At 42.8% G+C, this 20878-nt stretch overlaps 1 protein-coding gene across 1 annotated transcript in view; it reads left to right on the plus strand.

Annotated features, from left to right (window-relative positions):
- SIM2 (SIM bHLH transcription factor 2) overlaps nt 1-20878 on the plus strand; it is a 192008-nt gene that overhangs the window by 105346 nt on the left and 65784 nt on the right. Inside the window, exon 3 of the mRNA XM_073618063.1 lies at nt 266-355. Within this exon, the coding sequence (XP_073474164.1) occupies nt 266-355 (90 nt within the window). The remainder of the gene's footprint in view (nt 1-265; nt 356-20878) is intronic.

Here is a 20878-nt window from a genome sequence, read left to right on the forward strand (position 1 = left end):
ATCATCATCATCATCATCTAGTATACCTGGGGCAACATGATGTCTCAATACCTTGTAACCTAAAGAATGGTTGTATTACTGAAATGTTTGACCAATGCAGCAACCATCATTTTTTTTTCTTTACCTTAAGACTTATCCACGTCCTTGGAGCCATCTTTCAATTGTGAGACCCCAAAGGGGTCATTTTTATTTTATCCTTCTTGCCTTCTGTCCTCTGCCGTTATCTGGGCTTCTATCTAACATTGAGGTTCTCTTTCTTCTACAGACACTGGATGGATTTGTTTTTGTGGTTGCTTCAGATGGAAAAATAATGTACATTTCGGAGACAGCTTCTGTACATCTGGGATTGTCACAGGTAAGTACCTATACAACAGCATGGTATAAGAGTGTGCACCACCTCAAATGTAATTCAAATCTTTTATTTTTGGGATCAATTTATAGGGGGGGGCAAAAGGGGCCTCCTTTCTGAAGGTTCCTCTGTCTATACAAAAATATTAAAAAAAAAATTAGTTTCTTTCATCATAAATTATCTTGGAAAGCAATATTTTGCCCGCATCTGTAAATGTTGTATATTGTATCAGTCTTAAACAAATTTTGATGGCTCAAGCAAGCCACGCCCTCAAAAAAGGTAGCCTAATCAGGCCATAGATGATTCTTTTTTTTTTCTTTTTCGTTCAACCAGCGGGTTGAACAAAAAAAAAATAGACTTGATTTCTCATGATCATCCACACTCTTGATACGGATGGGGGGAATCCTCCTCGTTATAGCTATTGCAGTGACGGCGAACCTTGGCACCACTTTTGGAACTACATTTCCCATGATGCTCCACTACACTGCAGAGTGTATTAGCATCACGGGAAATGTAGCTCCATCTGGGGTGCCAAAGTTTGTCATCACTAAGCTATTGTATTCTGACAGAGGGAGACTTACCCACCATCAGAATACACTGATCTGTGCTGCGATGATCGAGTGGGGAAAATCCAACAGGCTGGCTTGTACAGAAGTCAATTGGTAGATTTCAAAATTCGGTTGGTCCCTGCTGAATCTATTTATTTATTTTAAATCTTTATTTATACAAACAAAGATACCATAACAAACAAAACAAAAAACAAAAAAAAACACACAATTGAGTTTTTAGAAAAAAAAGGCCAGCAGTGACAGAATACAGGAGAAATTGACAAACCTACATCCCAAGTATGCACAGAAGTCCCGGGAAAGCCCAGGAGGAAAACAGCCCTTACAATCCAGATGCAATAAATACCATATCACAGGATACAAAAAAAAACAGTAAGTAAGGGACGCAAATACAAAGGCCTATTGTATCTCTCAGCATCATAAATGCGCTATATCTAAAAAAAAAAAAAAAAAAAAAAAAACAAGAACAAAAAAAAAAGAATAGAGAAACTGAGAAAAAAAAGGAAGACGGGAGAGGCCCCACCCCCACCCCCCGGGGACCCAGCAAAAGAAATTAAGGAAAAGGGACAGGGGGGTAGGCAACCCCTGGCCAAGAAATTAACAGGTAAACACAATAGGAAATAGCTATCAGAAAAGACTTAGCAGAATTACAATAGCAACTGTTTATATGTGTCAAAGGAAGTGAACTCAATCCATAATGCCCAGGGGAATCGGCCGAATTTTGATCCATGTATAGCCAGCTTCAGATTGAGTGTGTGCATGCAGTCAATCTCATAATGACGCGTGTTGTGTTTTTATAATGACTGCCATTAAGAAAGTAACCCAACTGGTTATAAGTTTGAGAAGAGTTGATTATAAAGGAAATTCTGTGTCCCGGGAGATCTGGCCAGCACCATAAGGTTAGATCAACTTCTACATTCTGTTTCATATATTTATGTGGACAGTGGATGTAGATCTACCTGGTGTTTGCTGTTATGTACAGTATTTACATACTATACATGTATAGTTTTTAAATAACCACTTCAGCCCCACAAGATTTTACCCCCTTCCTGACCAGAGCACTTTTTACAATTTGGCACTGTGTCGCTTTAACTGACAACTGCGCGGTCGTGCAACGCTGTACCCAAACAAAATTTGAAAAACTTTTTTCCCCACAAATAAAGTTTTTTCTTGGTGGTTTTTGATGACCCCTGCGGTTTTTATTTTTTTGCGCTATAAACAAAAAAAGAACGACAATTTTGAAAAAAAAACAACATTTTTTTACTTTTTGCTATAATAAATATCCACATTTTTAAAAAAAAAATCAGTTTAGGCCAATATGTATTCTTCTACATATTTTTGGTAAAAAAAAAATCACAATAAGCATTTATTGATTGGTGTACGCAAAAGTTATAGCATCTAAAAAATAGGTCATAGATTTATGGCATTTTTTTTTTTTTTTACTAGTAATGGCAGCAATCTGCGTTTTTCCTTGGGACTGCGATATTGCGGTGGACAGATCGGACACTTTTCACACATTTTTGGGACCATTGACATTTATACAGGGATCAGAGCTATAAAAATGCACTGATTACTGTATAAATGTCACTGGCAGGGAAGGGGTTAACACTAGGGGGGCGATCAAGGGGTTAAATGTGTTCCCTCGTTAGTGTTTCTAACTGTGGGGGGAGGGGACTGACTGGGGGAGGAGACATATTGTTGTTCCTACTTAGTAGGAACAAACGATATGTCTCCTCCCCCTGACAGAACTGGGATTTGTGTGTTTACACACACAAATCCCCGTGCTGGCGCTCGTGCGCACGATCGCAGGTAGCCAGCAGCGATCGCGCCCACCGGCCACTCGCATCGGACCTCCGCCATGCAGCGGGCGCACGCTCACCCTAGAGGCTCCTAAAGGGTATTACGTACCCATACGGGGTTTCGCCCCCCAGCGGTGCTATTCTTCTGCAGTATATAGACGTGTGCCAGTTGTGAATCGGTTAAAGTGACACTAAAGGTAAAACTTAAAATTTGGGATAGAATAGGATAGAATAGGGAGGGTTATAACCCCTGTCAGTGTGTTTTTGCCATCTATCTCCCATTGGGAATATTTCCCCTTCACTTCCTGTCCCATTGCCAGAACAGGAAGTGAGAGGAAATCCCTCCAAAGTGAGGGAATTGCTGGTGGTCACCAGGGTCAACAAATTATACACATTGGAAGATTTTCCATATGGTAAACTGGACGCATAGGGGTTTATTTACTAAAGGCAAATCCACTGTGCACTACAAGTGCACTTGTAAGTGCAGTTGCTGTAGATTTGAGGGGGACATGCAAGTAAAATAAAAAAACAGCATTTTTGCTTGCACAGGATTGGATGATAGAAATCAGCAGAGCTTCCCCTCATTTCAGATCTTCTCATCAGATCCACAGTGACTGCACTTCCAAGTGCACTTGCAGTGCACAGAGGATTTGCCTTTAGTAAATAAACCCCATTGAGAGCATAAATCTTCCTAATGGGAACACAGACAGCAATAAAAACCTGAACTGAAATTGACGCACCACACCACTGCTAAGAGGTCTAGATACAACTTTATTTCATTAAAAGTCAGGGGTACAATCCAAAAAGTAGCCAACACATTTCAGGGGTCCCAGAGCACCGCATTATCAGGGCTAGAAAGAATCCAATAAGAACAAATATATTAAAACATTGGGTAACATATATCTAAAAACATATATGTATATAACTTGAACCATAAATTATACAATCTATTTGTACAATCACTAAAAAAATGAATAATAATAATAGTAATATTAATAACAGCAATGATCACTATTGTTAAAAAGATACAGTCTATAAATTGACCTAATAAGAATAAATGTATAAAAAAATTAGTAAAATGATTTGTGTAAAGCTTGAACCATACAATATACAATCTGACTGAACAATCATAAAATGATGAACAAAATCTAATAATAATAATAATAATAATAACAATAATAATAATAATCACTATCATTAAAACAATAATAAAAAAACAATAAAAACTGACAGATGCTCTAATCCCTCTCCGCTATATCCCAAAAACATTTTGCCATTAGGATTACAAAAAAAAATAGATCAATACACCATACTTACCAAAATCGTGCTAAAAAAAAAAAAAAAAACACAATCAAATTATTAAATTAAAAATACCTACATGTGCTTGTTTTTTTTATAGGCACAACATTTGGACATTTGGAGGAGGCAGGACTTTTGAGGCACCAATTACATTTTCATAATAGACGCACCAAGAATATAAAGGATATTTTTATTGTCATTCCAAACATACGAAAGGGAATGTAATAATCAGAATATGAGACAACTGGATAATCAAATCAAAGCAAAGCAATAGGTTATTTTTGAAACCGGCCCCAGCAAAATCTTGCAATATATATATAGATAGCTATATATATATATATATATCTATATATATATATATATATATATATAGCTATATATATGTATATATATATATGTAGCACTACCCCAAGAGAGCTGCTGGTAGCTGGCTCTCCTACTCCTGCACCACCAGCCAACACACATTCTCCGCTTGCACCCGAGAACAAGAAGTCAGTCCCTTGGCTTGATTTTGTTGTTTTTATTAGGGGGTAACAACTTGGATAAGGTTAAAGGATATATGGGATGCCCAACTTGAATCAAAGAACAAAAACCAGGGGCAACTTCCTCCTTATGTACAACTCTAGATTGATCTCACTCCTGACCACTGACAGAACTCCAGATTGATCTCACTAATAACCGTTGACAGTCTTTTAGTGGATTTTAGAAGCAAAAATCCATTACAGACTAGGAACTCTCATTCCCTTAAAAAGTAGTACTTTGGGGTTGATTTACTAAAACTGGTGCACTAAGAATCTGATGCAACTGTGCATGGTAGCTAATCAGCTTCTTATGCCCGTGTACACACGACCGGACTTTTCGTCAGACTGAACTCCGAAGGACTTTTCGACGGAGTTCCAACGAAACGGACTTGCCTACACACGATCACACCAAAGTCCGATTGTTTCGAATGTGATGACGTACGACCGGACTAGAATAAGGAAGTTCATAGCCAGTAGCCAATAGCTGCCCTTGCGTCCTTTTTTGTCCGTCGGACTAGCATACTCGAGTCCATCGGAAAGATGTTCTATTTCTAAAGTCTGACAGATTTTTCAGGTCCGATGAACCCCACACACGATCGAATTGTCCGACGGATTTGTTCCGTCGGACCAGTTCGGTCGAAAAGTTCGGTTGTGTGTACACGGCATAACTTTAACTTGTTTAATTAAGCTTTCACATTAAAACCTGGAAGCTGATTGGTTTCTATGCAGAGCTGCACCAGGTTTTGCACGCTCCAGTTTTGGTAAATCTCCCCCTCTATGTAATAAGGAACATCCAGGAGTATCTCCCACTCCTCTGTAGACACTGATCCCAGTTCTACCGACTGCAGGAACAACCAGTCCACCTGGCTGCTTCTCCACCAGCCCACCCAGCTGCTTCTTCACACCAGCCCACCCGGATGCTCCAGAGATCTCCCAGGGCAAGGTAAAAAAAAGAGGAAGCACAATGCTGTCTTCCAGAAAGACCTGCTACATGTAGCAGTCTTTCCCCTTGTACTGTAAGTCCCTGACCATGCTAATGTACTTACAAGGTCCAACTTGCTCCCGCTGCCTTTTAGGTAAGATTCCTTTCAATATAATGCAATACTATCAGGATCCTCCAAAGCCAGCTCGAACTCTGGCCCAAAGGTATAGCCCCCCCCCAGGCAGGGGTTCCCCTCAAGGCCCACTGATAGGCTCCTCAGCACTCCATCTTCCACCCGAACTTCCTGCAAGCATGACTCCATATTTAAGGGCTGGCTCAGACACCGTGCCAGGACCACTGCCAGGGGATTGGCTGAGCTCCCCTAAGTATGCAGATCAACCCTTCTGGCCTCCGCCCTCCAGTTTCTAGAAATTTCTCCAAACTTCAAGATCCAGGTAAAGACACTAGAAACCTGCATGTATGAGTCATCCAGCCCTGACCTAGAATAAACTTTTGACCCAGATTCAAGACTCACAAGTTAAACATGAGCCAAAACATACATTTGCCTCCATTTACACTAGTAGCGCAATAAAGGGTGCTACACTTATACCTTCCCTTCAGGTACAGGTATTTGTATTTGCTCCAGGTAGCTGTGCAGTAGTTCTTACCTTCTATCTAAAGCAGCAGTTTGAAAATAGGAGGCACTATGCCACAAAATGTACCCATAGTGGTTTCTTCTTTCTTTAATTTTTCTTGTGTGGCAAACTGTGGACAATTTCGTAATCGTAGTGAAAGGGTAGATGAAGCAACAATCACACAGTATTATGTCTTTGCCTAAGTCAGGGCAGCACAGTGGCTTAGTTGTTAGCAATCATGCTTTGCAGCATTGGAGTCCTTGGTTTGCCTCTGTAGTAGGACTCTATTTATATGTTCTTCCTGTTCTTGCTCGGGTTTTCTTCCACAATCCAAACACATGCTGGTAGGTTTATTGGCTCTTTTCTAAATTTTGCCTAGTATGTGTGTACAAATTGGCTGTGCGTATGCGTTATCACATTCTGCATGTCAGTCCCAAGCAATTGGGAAGTGTTGAGGAAAGACCTGTCAACCTACCAAGCCAATCTATAAAAAAAAGGCTTTCAAGCGTGTCAGACGTGGTTCCTGTACAATCATCAAGATTTGATTATGACTGAACAGATCTACACATACATACTAGCTAAGTACTAGGAACCATTTATGACTAGTCACACAAAGGTGTTAAACATTTGACAGAAGTAGGCCGTCCTTTACGGGTACCACATCCAATTAATCAAATTGTTTGTCATATAGTAATCACCAGAATGGACATTTAATGTATTCACATTACAACATATAAAATCAAAAATATTAATATTACATTAAAGTAATTAAAAGTTTACCTTTTGTGCAGTAACCTTACATCTTCTCATAACCCCCTCCACCCATTAGCTATATTGATGTGTGTAAATCAACCTATATGGTCCTCAGACCCACTACATCATGTTACGTTTGTGAGATATGCTAATGTAGCCTGGGAATGGGATGGAGGTTTGTTTTAAAATGTTTTTTGGAAAATATTCCACTTCTTCTGGAGCACAGTACAGGCTAATTCTACAATAAATGTAAGAGCGTATCGTTACTAAGCAATACATACAATGAGGGAAAAAAGTATTTGACCCCCTGCTGATTTTGTACTTTTGTCTACTGACAAAGAAATGATCAGTCTATAATTTTAATGGTAGGTTTATTTTAACAGTGAGAGAGAGAATAACAACAAAAATATCCAGAAAAAAGCATTCAGAAAAGTTTTAAATTTGCATTTTAAAGAGGAGGTCCAGACAAATTTTTTTTTTAAAAAGTTATCAGCTGCAGCTGCTGATTTTTTATATTAGGGCACTTACCTGTCCAGGGAGCCTGCAATGTCGGCACCCCAGCCGATCTTCGGATTGACTCTTGGGTACTGCCGCTGCCATTCCTGGCAAGGGAACCAGGCAGTAAACGGGTCCCCGTTCCCTCCTTCCCCCGAAAGGTGCCAAATGTGACACCGGGGGGAGCATATAAGCAGAAGTTCCACTTTTGGGTGGAACTCCACTTTAATGAGTGAAATAAGTATTTGATCCCCTATTAATCAGCAAGATTTCTGGCTCCCATGTGTCCTCTATACGGGTAACAAGCTGAGATTAGGAGCACTCTCTTAAAGGGAGTGCTTCTAATCCCAGCTTGTTACCTGTATAAAAGACACCTGTCCACAGAAGCAATCAATCAATCAATCAGATTCCAATCTCTCCACCATGGCCAAGACCAAAGATTGTCCAAGGATGTCAGGGACAAGATTGTAGACCTACACAAGGCTGGAATGGGCTACAAGACACCACCAAGCAGCTTGGTGAGAGGGTGACAACAGTTGGTGCGATTATTCGCAAATGGAAGAAGCACAAAATAACTGTCAATCTCCCTCGGTCTGGGGCTCCATGCAGGATCTCACCTCATGGAGTTTCAATGATCATGAGAATGATGAGGAATCAGCCCACAAATTCACAGGAGAAACTTGTCAATGATTTCAAGGCAGCTGGGATAATAGTCACTAGGAAAACAATTGGTAACACACTACGCCGTGAAGGACTGAAATCCTGCAGTGCCCGCAAGGTCCCCCTGCTCAAGAAAGCACATGTACAGGCCCATCTGAAGTTTGCTAATAAACATCTGAATGAGTCAGTGGAGAACTGGGTAAAAGTGTTGTGGTCAGATGAGACCAAAATCAAGCTCTTTGTCACCAACTCAACTCGCTGTGTTTGAAGGAGGAGAAATGCTGCCTATGACTCCAAGAACACCATCCCCACCGTCAAACAGGGAGGTGGAAACATTATGCTTTGGTGATGTTTTTCTGCTAAGGGAACAGGACAACTTCACCGCATCAAAGGGACCATGGATGGGGCCATCTTGGGTGAGAACCTCCTTCCCTCAGCCAGGGCTTTGAAAATGGGTCGTGGATGGGTATTTCAGCATGACAATGACCCAAAACACACGGCCAAGGCAACAAAGGAGTGGCTCAAGAAGAAGTACATTAAGGTCCTGGAGTGGCCTAGCCAGTCTCCAGACCTTAATCCCATAGAAAATATGTCGAGGCAGCTGAAGGTTTAAGTTACCAAACTTCAGCCTTGAAACCTTAATGACTTGGGGAGGATCTGCAAAGAGGAGTGGGACAAAATTCCTCCTGAGATGTGTGCAAACCTGGTGGCCAACTACAAGAAACGTCTGAACTCTGATTGCCAACAAGGGTTTTGCCACCAAGTACTAAGTCATGAAAAAAAGGGGGGTATATTGGGACTTTAAATGAGGTGCAAAAAAATGCACCTCCATCCCTATTCTTGAGAAATACAAAGGGGGTTTGGGGACTTTGAATGAGCCAGGTAATAACAAAGATTGGATAAAAAGAATATTGATGCATTTATTGACATAGACAATGAAAACCCATAACAATGGGGAAGTACATAAAAGCAATGATTCTCCTATACATGCAATACACATCATAGATCGATAATTCCTAAAAGCAACACAATACATCGCATAAGACCATTGTGTAAGACATGTTATATCACGTCATGAGGTAGATTGTATAATATAACTGGGTATAGTGTGCTGAAACCATATATTGGAATGAGACTAATGTAGTTAAGCTTGAAGCGTTTTGTGGATTATATCCAACTCTACAGGAGCGGATGCTTGGCATATCTATAAGAAATGTAAAAGGAACATTATGGTCTAAATTGGAACCCACATGGTGGGAAAAATACCAAAGGAGAAAGAATCAGGTGGAATTTACCTCGGCTCCCAGAATAGACATTCATAGCGACTCTTTCTTACCAGTATCGTACAGGTTGAACTTGCTACCATATGTAAGTCACCCCGGGTTGGATATAGAGATCTGTAGGAACACCGGCGCACACAAGACTGTCCACAGAAGGATAAAGGTCATCAACTTGTAGTGAATACTGTGCCAGATACTGGCTTCAAAAGTATCTATAAAGTAAATTAGTAAATGTATGTATGAAAGGTCAGAATATACTGCCTCAAAGTAGTGTAGATAAACCAATGTCCATAAAAACTCAAGAGAAACCTGAAAGGCAGAGTGCAGGAAACATATCAACTGCTGTGAACTGGAGTAAGACAAAGCTGAGATAGAAAATGAATGAAGAATTTTCTATCTCCCTTTAGCTAAAGGTGTCCCAATCATATTTATTTCACCGCACATGTTTTGCTCCAGTTCACAGCAGTTGATATGTTTCATGCACTCTGCCTTTCAGGTTTCTCTTCAGTTTTTATGGACATTGGTTAATCTACACTACTTTGAGGCAGTATATTCTGACCTGTCATACATACACAATATGTTACCACCCGCTAACGCAACGTGTTACAATCAGTGCAGTGCAAATCTTGATTGGTACCCCAACGAACCTAGGCTCTTGTGGGATGTTCCTGGTCTGCAGTGGTCACCTATCAAACATGGTCCAAGCAAGGAAAACCAGTAAACGACAGAGCTACTGTATGGATGGCCAAAGCTCACTGATACACAATGGGAACGAAGGCTGGCCCATGTAGTCCGATCCAATAGAAGAGCTAATGTAAATAGTAGTGCTCAAAAAGATAATGGTGGTTCCGATAAAACACACTGTGTAGCACAGTTTTTTGTGCAAAAGGCTGCATAGCCGCAGACCGGTCAGAGTGCCCATGCTGACTCATCTCCACAGCCAAAAGCGCCTACAATGGGCACGTGAGCATCAGAACTGGACCACGGAGCAATGGAAGAAGGTGGCCTGGTTTGAAGAATCAAATTTTCTTTGACACCATGTCGAGGGCTGGATGCAGTGTGTCACTTACCTGGGGAAAAGATGGCACCAGAATGCAGTATGAGAAGAAAGCCAGCCATCGGAGGCAGTGAACTGCTACTGACAGCTTGGTGCAAGATACCACAGCAAACCTTTAAGGGTCTAGTGGAATCCATGCCCCGATGAGTCAGGGCTGTTTTGTTGCAAAAAGGGGGCCTACTCAATATTAGGTGGATGGTCATAATGTTATAGCTGATTAGTGTATATATATGAAGGCAGGGACAGTCTCAGCCCACCAATCTCTGATCACTAAGACGAGCGGTTGGACCCTGTAACAACGCAATTGAAAGTACTCTGTAAAATACGTGTGAACATTAAATATCGGCGCTGTGTCCAACCATATCACATCTGGAAGCGATTCCGCGTCTATATGGTAATGTGCGTGTGCCCCCCAGAGCCCAGATAATAAGGGAGATCAGTACTGCGAACAATAAAACAGACCCCCCTCCCTTTAACTCGGGAGAGGTCTGTGTTTTGTACGCCTGACGATTTGTCATGTTCAGTAAAACCTCTTGTCTTTACAACAGCGATTTGGAGCTATAATAAATCTTTTCTCCTGTCAGCAGAAAGATATTACATTTGTAACAGATAAAGGTCTATTTGATGAATTTGACTTCTTCGGACCTCAGGGAGGGCTGCAAGGAATCTTGTATAAATGTATAATATATGAACCAACACAGGGCTTTAATATTGTCTCTGTTAGTAAAGCATTGGAGTATTTCATCTGTAAAGAAATGGAGATATATAGTGCATCCGGAAAGTATTCACAGCGCTTCACTTTTTCCACATTTTGTTATGTTACAGCCTTATTCCAAAATGGATTAAATTCATTATTTTCCTCAAAATTCTACAAACAATACCTAATAATGACAACAAGAAAAAAGTTTGTTTGAAATCTTTGCAAATTTATTAAAAATAAAAAACGAAAAAATGACATGTGTATAAGTATTCACAGCCTTTGCCATGACGCTCAAATTGATCTCAGGTGCATCCTGTTTCCACTGATCATCCTTGAGATGTTTCGTCAACTTGATTGGAGTCCACCTGTGGTAAATTCAGTTGATTGGACATGATTTGGAAAGGTGCATGTGTCACGTACCTGGTGAAGATCCAGCTGTAGAGGGGGCGTCTCTTGCACCTCCTGTCTAACACCCCTGGTAGAGATGACAGGGAGTGTAGGATATAGAGTGGCACGAGGGTCAGTATAGCAGGTGGCACCAGCTGAGGCTTGACAGCAAACCGATGGCTCTTGATCACCAGTTAGGTACCCAGAACTGGGATTTTGTGACGCTGGATCAGTAGTCAGGAGTGTAGCCGGAACACAAGCCAAGGGGTCATCAACAGCCAGGCAATGCAGGTACAGGAACGTGAGGAGGAGCAGAGTAAAAGCACAAGCCAAGGTCACAGGTAGGCATTCAGGAATCCAGAGGAGGGTTGAGGTCAAGCTGGATCAAACACAGGTAGGCAGGAAGTGGATCAGAGTACAGGCAAAAAGGAACAAGCTTAAAGACCACTCAGCAATGTGTTCATATCATTGTTCAGTTTAAATAGGCCATTTGGAGCCAGTGCGCGCACATGCACGTTCGCGAATGTGCCTATGCATATTTCCCCTTGTGCACAGGCTAACGTGCCTGCGCATGCGCACCAATGCACATTTGGATTCAACTGGCTTTCTCTTACAGCATGTCAGAGCACAAACCAAGCCTTGAAGTCCAAGGAATTGTCTGTAGACCTCCGATACAGGATTGTATCGAGGCACAGATCTGGGGAAGGATACAGAAAAATTTCTGCAGGTCCATATGAGCACAGTGATCTCCATTATCCATAAATGGAAGAAGTTTGGAACCACAAGGACTCTTGCTAGAATGGACCGCCCCGGCAAACTGAGGGACCAGGGAGATGACCAAGAACTCGATGGTCACTCTGACTGAGCTCCAGCATTTCTCTGTGGAGAAAGGAGAACCTTCAAGATGAACAACCATCTCTGCAGCACTCCACCAATCAGGCCTGTATGGTAGAGTGCCCAGACGGAAGCCACCCCTCAGTAAAAGGCACATGACAGCCCGCCTGGAGTTTGCCAAAAGGCACCTAAAGGACTCTCAGATCATGAGAAACAAAATTCTCTGGTCTGATGAAACAAAGATTGAACTCTTTGGTCCGAATGGCAAGCATCATGTCTGTAGGAAACCAGGCACCACTCATCACCTAGCCAATACCATTCCTACAGTGAAGCATGGTGGTGGCAGCATCATGCTGTGGGGATGTTTTTCAGCGCAAGCGCAAGGAACTGGGAGACTAGTCAGGATCAAGGGAAAGATGAATGCAGCAATTTACAGAGACATCCTTGGTGAAAATCTGCTCCAGAGCGCTCTTGACCTCAGACTGGGGCGAAGGTGCTCCCCATCCAACCTGATGGATGGAGAGAGGTCCTGCAAAGAAGAATGGGAGACACTACCCAAAAATAGGTGTGCCAAGCTTGTAGCATCATACTCAAAAAGACTTGAGGCTGTAATTTGTGCCAAAGGTGCTTCAACAAAGTATGGACCCCTGTGACAAAGTCCGAAGTGACAAAATGCTGGGAAGGTGATCTGATGCCTAGCGAGTGAAGGAGCAGAGAGATCGCAGCACAGTGCCTCCGGGCATGTCTTGTACCATGTAACATGAAGGCTTGTTTTATGATGTACGTGCAATATATCTTTTAATGGATCTATTATTCTAAATGATTTTACACTATCAGAGGCTTTTTTCTACTTTTATTCCTATATGTGGAGATTAAAGTCAAACATCTGAATGGAGTGTGGCGTCCAATAGCGGCTCTTCAATATAATTTCTGAGTTCATTTGCCAAACAAGAGAGTGAATGGCAACATCATCTGGTGAGCCTGTTTCCTAAGGGAGCTGAACTCCCACTTATCACTGTGGTGGAGGCATTTGGTGTCATTCTATCAGTTTTTTGCTCTTTTCAAGAGGAATGTCAAATGTATGTTTTGTGTGGAATTGCAAGATATTTTCACATCTTTTTTCATGGACCTTTATTTATGAACTTATTTAAGTTGACACATTTATATTTGTCAACTATTTTTCTTTGAGCGCTACTGTGAAAAAGATATTTACATGCATTCTCATTAATTTCTTTTTTCACCTGTTGGTTTATATTTTGTTATTTAAGTAGCAGCACTATCTTTTATTATTTTTAATGTTTTATACGCAGTGCGGACAGATTTATATAGTTAAATACCGTTGTTTTGGCAGCAGCTAGCTGTCATAACCCCAGTATTGTTTTTTCATTTAGGCGACAGGTGTTCAGATAAAAGTGGTTCCAGCAGCGGATCCGCCGTAAGATCGCTTTTTTTAGGCGGCGGGAGAGGTGCCCCCTCCCTCCCACCACTTCTTGGTCAATTCCGAGCTTACCGGAGTGGAAGGTAAGCTCGGAACCAATCCGATGCGGCCGATGGCTAGGCAGGAGGCCAAGTGAGAGCAAGAAAGCCCCCACTCGGCTCTATGCCCTTGGAGGACTGGAGCGATCTCCGACGTCACTTCTGGTCCTCAGGCAGATAAACAGGATTTTTTTTTTTTCTTAAAGTGGAGTTTCACCCAATTTTACAACTTTGTCCTAAAGGAATGACAACCCCTCCAACACTTGATTTTGGATAATTTTTTTTTTTTTTTTCCTTACTTACCTTTTATGAAGTACCTTGTGTACTTCTGTCCCAGCCTTGCCGCGGCCCAGTGCATCACGTCCTGTTCTCCCCCGCCTTCTGGGACCTTTGTGTGTCCCAGAAGATGACAGGGCCATTCAGTGAAGCCTGAAGGCTCCACTGCCAGTTTCCCTTAGTTGGAATGATGGCACCTGTACCCTATCCAATGGACAGATCGGCCTCGGGGGGCTCCCTGGACAGGTAAGTGTCATTATTAAAAGTCAGCAGCTACAGTGTTTGTAGCTGCTGTGCTGACTTTTTTTAAAAAAATTTTTGTGATTGGAACTTTAAAGTCAAAATTACTTTTTTTTTGCTTTTAAATGCAAATGAAAGATCTAAGTTCTTTTTGACCCCAGATCTCTCAATAAAGAGGACCTCTCATACTTAATTCAAGGGATGTTTACATTCCTTGTAATAGGAATAAAAGTGATCCAAAAAAAAAAATAAAGGTAATAAATAAAGTGTAAAAATAAAAAATTAAAATGAAAATAAATAAGAAAAAAATGAATACATTTAAAGCGCCCCATCCCTCTGAGCTTGTGTGCAGAATAACCCGACCGCGCTGTAGCCGTCTTTCGGCTATGGCCCGGTCGGCATGTGGTTAAAAAAACAAAATCCCTTTACAATTGCTTTATTTGAGACTTCCACCCGAAGAATGAACAATAGAATTTCAGTCCCTACTCACACCAAGTCTGAGCAATTGGAATGCCCCGTACACACGATCGGACATTCTGACAACAAAACCATGGATTTTTTTCCGAAGAATGTTGGCTCAAACTTGTCTTGCATACACACGGTCACACAAATATTGGCCCAAAATTCCGAACGTGAGAACATGGTGACGTACAAGACGTATGACGAGCCGAGAAAAAGGAAGTTTAATAGCCAGTGCGGCTCCTTTTGCTTGATTCCGAGCATGCGTGAACTTTTGTGCGACGGACTTGTGTACACGCGATCGGAAATTCCGACAACAAGTTTTGTTGACAGAAAATTTGAGAACCCGCTCTCAAACATTTGTGGGCGGAAATTCCGACAGCAAATGTTCGATGGAGCATACACACGGTCGGATTTTGCGACAACAAGCTCACATCCAACATTTGTTGTTGGAAAATCCGATCATGTGTACGCGGCAGAAGGGTTGTGGAAAGACCTGGCAACCTATCTTGCCAAGAAAATTCTATGCAAAAGGCTTTCAAGCATGTCAGACATGGTGCTCATAGGACAGGCTCATGGAATCGCATAGAGTCAGATATTCCTTCTCTCCCCACAAAGCACCTTCCAAGTCCTTACTGTCCCTCCCTCTCTATCCCTCTCTTCTTTCGAGATGCACTGTATTCGTCTGTTTTCTCCCATTTCTCTGAGGATTGCAGCAATTTATAGGCCTCCAGGACCGGTATCGCGCTTCATTGATGACTTTGCTGCCTGGCTACCCTACTTTCTCTCCTCTGAAATACCCAGCATTATTCTTGGTGACTTTAACATTCCTGTCAATGTCAACAGCCCAACTACAGCTAAACTTCTCAACTTAACCTCATCTTTTGACCTAACCCAATGGACACATACTTCCACTCACTCCAATGGTAATACCCTTGACCTTGTATTCTCCCATCTCTGCAACCCTGGCAACCTCACCAACACCCCCTTTCCTCTATCTGATCACAACCTCATTACTTTCACTGTATCCTTGCCTCCAACCACCCATCCCTCCAAGCAGCAAACAATTACTTGTAGAAACCTTCGCCACTTTAACCCTTCTCTTCTCTATTCTGCTACTGACAACCTATATGACATAATCTCTCCCCTGTCCTGTCCTGACCTGGCCACTTCTGTCTACAACAGTTCACTCTCATCATCACTAGATGCACTTGCTCCCCTAACCACACGCAGAATTAGGCCCCGACCGTTACAACCCTGGCAAACTGACAACACTAGAAATCTCAAGAGACATTGCCGTGCTCTTGAACGACTGTGGCGTAAAACCAAATGCCTGCAAGATTTCACCCTATATAAATCTGCCCTTCTAAAATACAATTCATGCCTCCATGCTGCCAAACAAGCCTACTTTGTCTCTCTTATTAATTCCTTGTCATCCAGTCCCCGTCGGCTCTTCTCAACCTTTAACTCTCTGCTTCGTCCACCACCCCCTCTACCCACTAACTCACTCACTGCCCAAGAGATTGCCAATCACTTCAAAGACAAGATCAATGCAATTCGTGAGGACATCTCCACTGTGCGTACATCTTCCCCACCCATCATACCTTGCCCAGCAGCACATTCAACCCTCTCCTCTTTTGAATTGGCTACTACGGAAGAGGTTACAAAAATTTTCTCGAATGCCCACCTAACCAATTGTCCCTTGGATCCTGTTCCCTCACAACTACTACGGTCACCCTCTTCTTCTATCCTATGCTCCCTCACCCACATCTTCAATCTCTCCCTTTCTAGTGGCATTTTCCCCTCCCCTCTAAAACATGCACAGATCACTCCCATTCTTAAAAAGCCCTCACTGGACCCTACCGACCTGAACAACTTAAGACCCATCTCATTACTCCCATTCACCTCTAAACTTCTAGAACGCTTAGTCTACAACCGTCTTAGCTCCTACCTCAATGAAAATAACCTTCTTGACCCCTTACAGTCTGGCTTTCGCTCGCAGCACTCCACGGAAACTACCTTACTAAAACTCACTAACGATTTACTAACTGCTAAAACCAACAGCCAGTACTCCATACTCCTACTACTTGACCTCTCTGCGGCCTTTGATACTGTTGACCACCCGCTCCTTCTCAATAAACTACATTCCCTTGGCCTCCGAGATTCTGCTCTATCCTGGTTCTCTGGCTATTTATCACAGCGCTCCTTCAGTGTCACCTACAACTCTGTCTCCTCCTCTCCATTGCCCCTTTCTGTGGGGGTCCCCCAAGGCTCGGTTCTTGGACCCCTTCTCTTCTCTATCTACACCACCTCCCTTGGTCACCTAATAACTGCCCACGGCTTCCAATACCACTTATACGCTGATGACACCCAAATCTATCTGTCTACTCCTCACCTCACTCCTTCAGTCTCCTCTCGCATTACTAACTTACTAACTGACATATCAGCATGGATGTCGCACCACTTCCTTAAACTAAATCTCTCTAAAACTGAGCTATTAATATTCCCCCCCGCCCGTGCCCCCCTCCATGACTTTTCCATCAAAATCAACAATGCAACCATCAGTCCCTCCCCTCACGCCAGGGTACTAGGTGTAATCCTAGACTCCGACTTGTCATTTCAGCCTCAAATCCAATCATTGTCAAAAGTTTGTAGAATTCACCTCCGTAACATCTCTAAAATTCGCCCTTTTTTAACAAATGAAACCACCAAGCTCCTCATTCACTCCCTTGTTATCTCTCGCTTGACTATTGCAACTCCCTTCTCATTGGCCTACCGCTCCATAGGCTATCCCCTCTTCAGTCTATCATGAATGCTGCTGCCAGACTTATCCACCTTACCAACCGCTCAGTGTCTGCCAACCCTCTACTTCAATCCCTACACTGGCTCCCAATCACCCAGCGAATTAAATTCAAAATTCTAACCACAACATACAAAGCCATTCACAACTCTGCCCCAAGCTACATCATTAATCTTGTCTCCAAATATCACCCAAATCGTCCTCTCCGCTCCTCTCAAGACCTCCTGCTTTCAAGCTCTCTCATCTCCTCCTCCCATGCTCGTCTCCAGGATTTCTCCAGAGCCTCTCCCATCCTCTGGAACTCGCTACCTCCATCTATCCGGCTAGCCCCTACTCTTGCTACCTTCAGGCAATCCCTGAAAACTCATCTCTTCAGGAAAGCCTATCACGTCTCCAACTAATCTCCTACCACTTCCACCAGCTCATTCCCCACAGTTACAACCTTTTGTACCACCTGCCCCACCCTATTAGATTGTAAGCTCTTCTGAGCAGGGCCCTCTTAATCCTATTGTATTGTATTGTATTATATTATAACTGTATTGTCTCCCTTTTATATTGTAAAGCGCTGCGTAAACTGTTGGCGCTATATAAATCCTGAATAATAATAATAATAATAATAATAATAATATGCCTGAATGAATGTATACATACAGTACATATAGTATACAGGACCACCTATTAAAGTCATCATTCCACCAAAAAGTGATATTACAGGTGTAAGTGGATGATGGTCAGTTAGGTTGCCCAGTGGATTTTTGTAAAAGCCAATATCTCTGCACTAAATTTCCCACTGACACAAACAATGTGTGCAGCAGTGGTGGCCACTCCATTAAGGGGGCAGGGGCGCCGCCCCCCAATCCATGCGCCCGGCCCCTAATCTACATGCAGGGCACTGGACGCATGGATTTCAATGGGGTTTTTTTCTTTTTTGAAGCAGATGATTAGGGCCTGAGGCTCTAATTGGCTTCAAAAAAGGGTGGGCTCGGGGCGCAGAGCACTGTGCCCCGAGCCCACCCAGTTGTGTGACAATAGCAAATAAATATCCGCTATTGTCTTCCTGCTTCTCCTCCTGGCCAATCAGGAAGAAGGCCCTTAGACCCGATTGGCCGAGAGGAGAAGCGACCGTATTGGCCGGTACTGGGGGAGGATATACAGGGAGATCCGGGAGATGGCCATCCTCATTGGAGCAATCTCTCAGTGCTCTGCATCGCCGTCAACACACAAGCCAGAGCCCGACCGCGTGAGTACCACCCATGGGGTTTTTCGGGTGGTTTGTTTGCCGCCAGGGAGCACTGGCCGCCAGGGCTGTCTTAATGCATGGGCACCTCTGGGCACTGCCCAGGGGCTCCAGGTGCATGGGGGCCCCATGATCTTGCATTACATCATACTTGCAAACTGTCCCGGATTTGCCGGGACAGTCATGCTTTCTTTTAAGCTGTTCCAGGATTGCCATGTCCCGGCTAGCGTCCCATAAACTGTACTGTGCCCTCCTGATCCCAGTATTCTGCCCTCCTGACTCCCCCTGTACTGTGCCCTTTGTGCTGATTAGTCTTTGATTTATGGCATGTTTTCTTTTATTATGTTTAATTCTATTAACTATTTATTAATTCTATTAAATATTTATACTTTAATTACTATGTATACTTTAATTCTTGAGAGTAGGTGCCTAAATTGGGACAGGCTGGTAGGAGCCCCAGTGCATTACTTTGCCCAGGGGCTAATGATGCTATTAAGAGGGCCCTGCCAGCCGCCACTGATGTTCAGGGGCTTAGTGTAAAAGAGGGCATTATTGACTATCCCTGCCCCAAAGGGGGATAGGATTGGGGACTGTACTCAAAGTAGACTTAGCATCACATTACCTTTTGCAAACATCGCAGTACTCCCTCTGACAGTGTCTTCATCTGCTTTTCTCTCCAGAAGGACGGTGTTATCTTTGTCCAGGCATCATCTAGGATCACCATCTACTTTCTGGGCTGGGATACTGGCTCAGAAATGACACAGTTATGTAAATCCTGGTGATTGTGCTTGTTTGTGTCAGTTTTGAAAAACATCTGACACAAACAAGGCCCTGCTCTAACCTTGTGGCTGGCTAGTGGCTATATAGCTACAGTGTTGTAGTCTAATCGCTGGAGGAGAAGAGACTAAGGAAATTCTTTCTCCTGCCTGCAGCAGACAGATAACATCACCGCAGTCTAGGCAAAGTTTGGACTGGAGCTCAAAGATGGCTTTTTATTGATAAAAAGTGGCGCTTTTCTTAAAAATGATTTACATTGCTGTAAATTGTAAAATATTATATTGTAAGAAATTTTACATGCAGGCTTGTAAATTACTCAGAGGCCTAAGGATGGATTTACTGACCTTAAATTTCTTGTAGTTATTTGCATGCCCCACCAACTCTCTCTGGTTTTGCTTTTTGTCAAAATGTTATTGCCAGGTTTTACCCTGCCAAAGACTGAATGGTCTGTTTTGTAGGCCAAATTTATGCGGTGATTTTTTGGGCAGGGCATCCCCTGATTGGTTCAGTTATGTGCCTATTTGTATTTATGAGTCTCCACAAGTGGGAAGAGCTAAATAGTTTCCACAATCTACTATTTTACAGGCCAATCTGAGATGGTGCAGGGGCGGCACAGTGGTGTAGTGGCTAGCACTTTCGCCTAGCAGCAAAAGGGTTGCTGGCTTGAATCCTTTCTAAATTGGCCCTAGTATGTATATGTATGTATAAATTGTGAGTTAGGGACATTAGATTGTAAGCTCCTTGAGGGCAGGGACTGATGTGTATGTACAACGTATATGTAAAGAGCTGCGTAAATTGACAGCGCTATAAGTACCTAAAATAAATAAAATAAAATGGTAAGAAGCAATAAGCTTTCTCCTATCATGTCTCCCACCAGAGGAAATTGTAAATAAATGTAGTCAATCCATGTCTATATACACTATATTGTCAAAAGTATTGGGACACTTGCAGTGTGTCTATGGGAATGTTTGACCATTCTTCCAGAAGTGCATTTGTGAGGTCATGTACTGATGTTGGACGACAAGGCCCGGCTCGCAGTCTCTGCTCTAATTTATCCCAAAGATGTTCTATCGGGTTGAGGTCAGTCAGGTTCCTCCACCCCAAAGTCGCTCATCCATGTCCTTATGGTTCGAATCATTTGGTGAAGGGGGGATTATGGTGTGGGGTTGTTTTTCAGGGGTTGGGCTTGGCCTCTTAGTTCTAGTGAAGGGAACTCTTAAAGTGTCAGCATACCAAGGCAACTTGGACAATTTCATGCTCCCAACTTTGTGGGAACAGTTTGGGGATAGTCCCTTCCTGTTCTAACGTGACTGTGCACCAGTGCACAAAGCAAGGTCCATAAAGACATGGATGAGC

Source organism: Aquarana catesbeiana, linkage group LG02, assembly GCF_042186555.1.
Source record: "Aquarana catesbeiana isolate 2022-GZ linkage group LG02, ASM4218655v1, whole genome shotgun sequence".
Classification (NCBI taxonomy): Eukaryota; Metazoa; Chordata; class Amphibia; order Anura; family Ranidae; genus Aquarana; species Aquarana catesbeiana.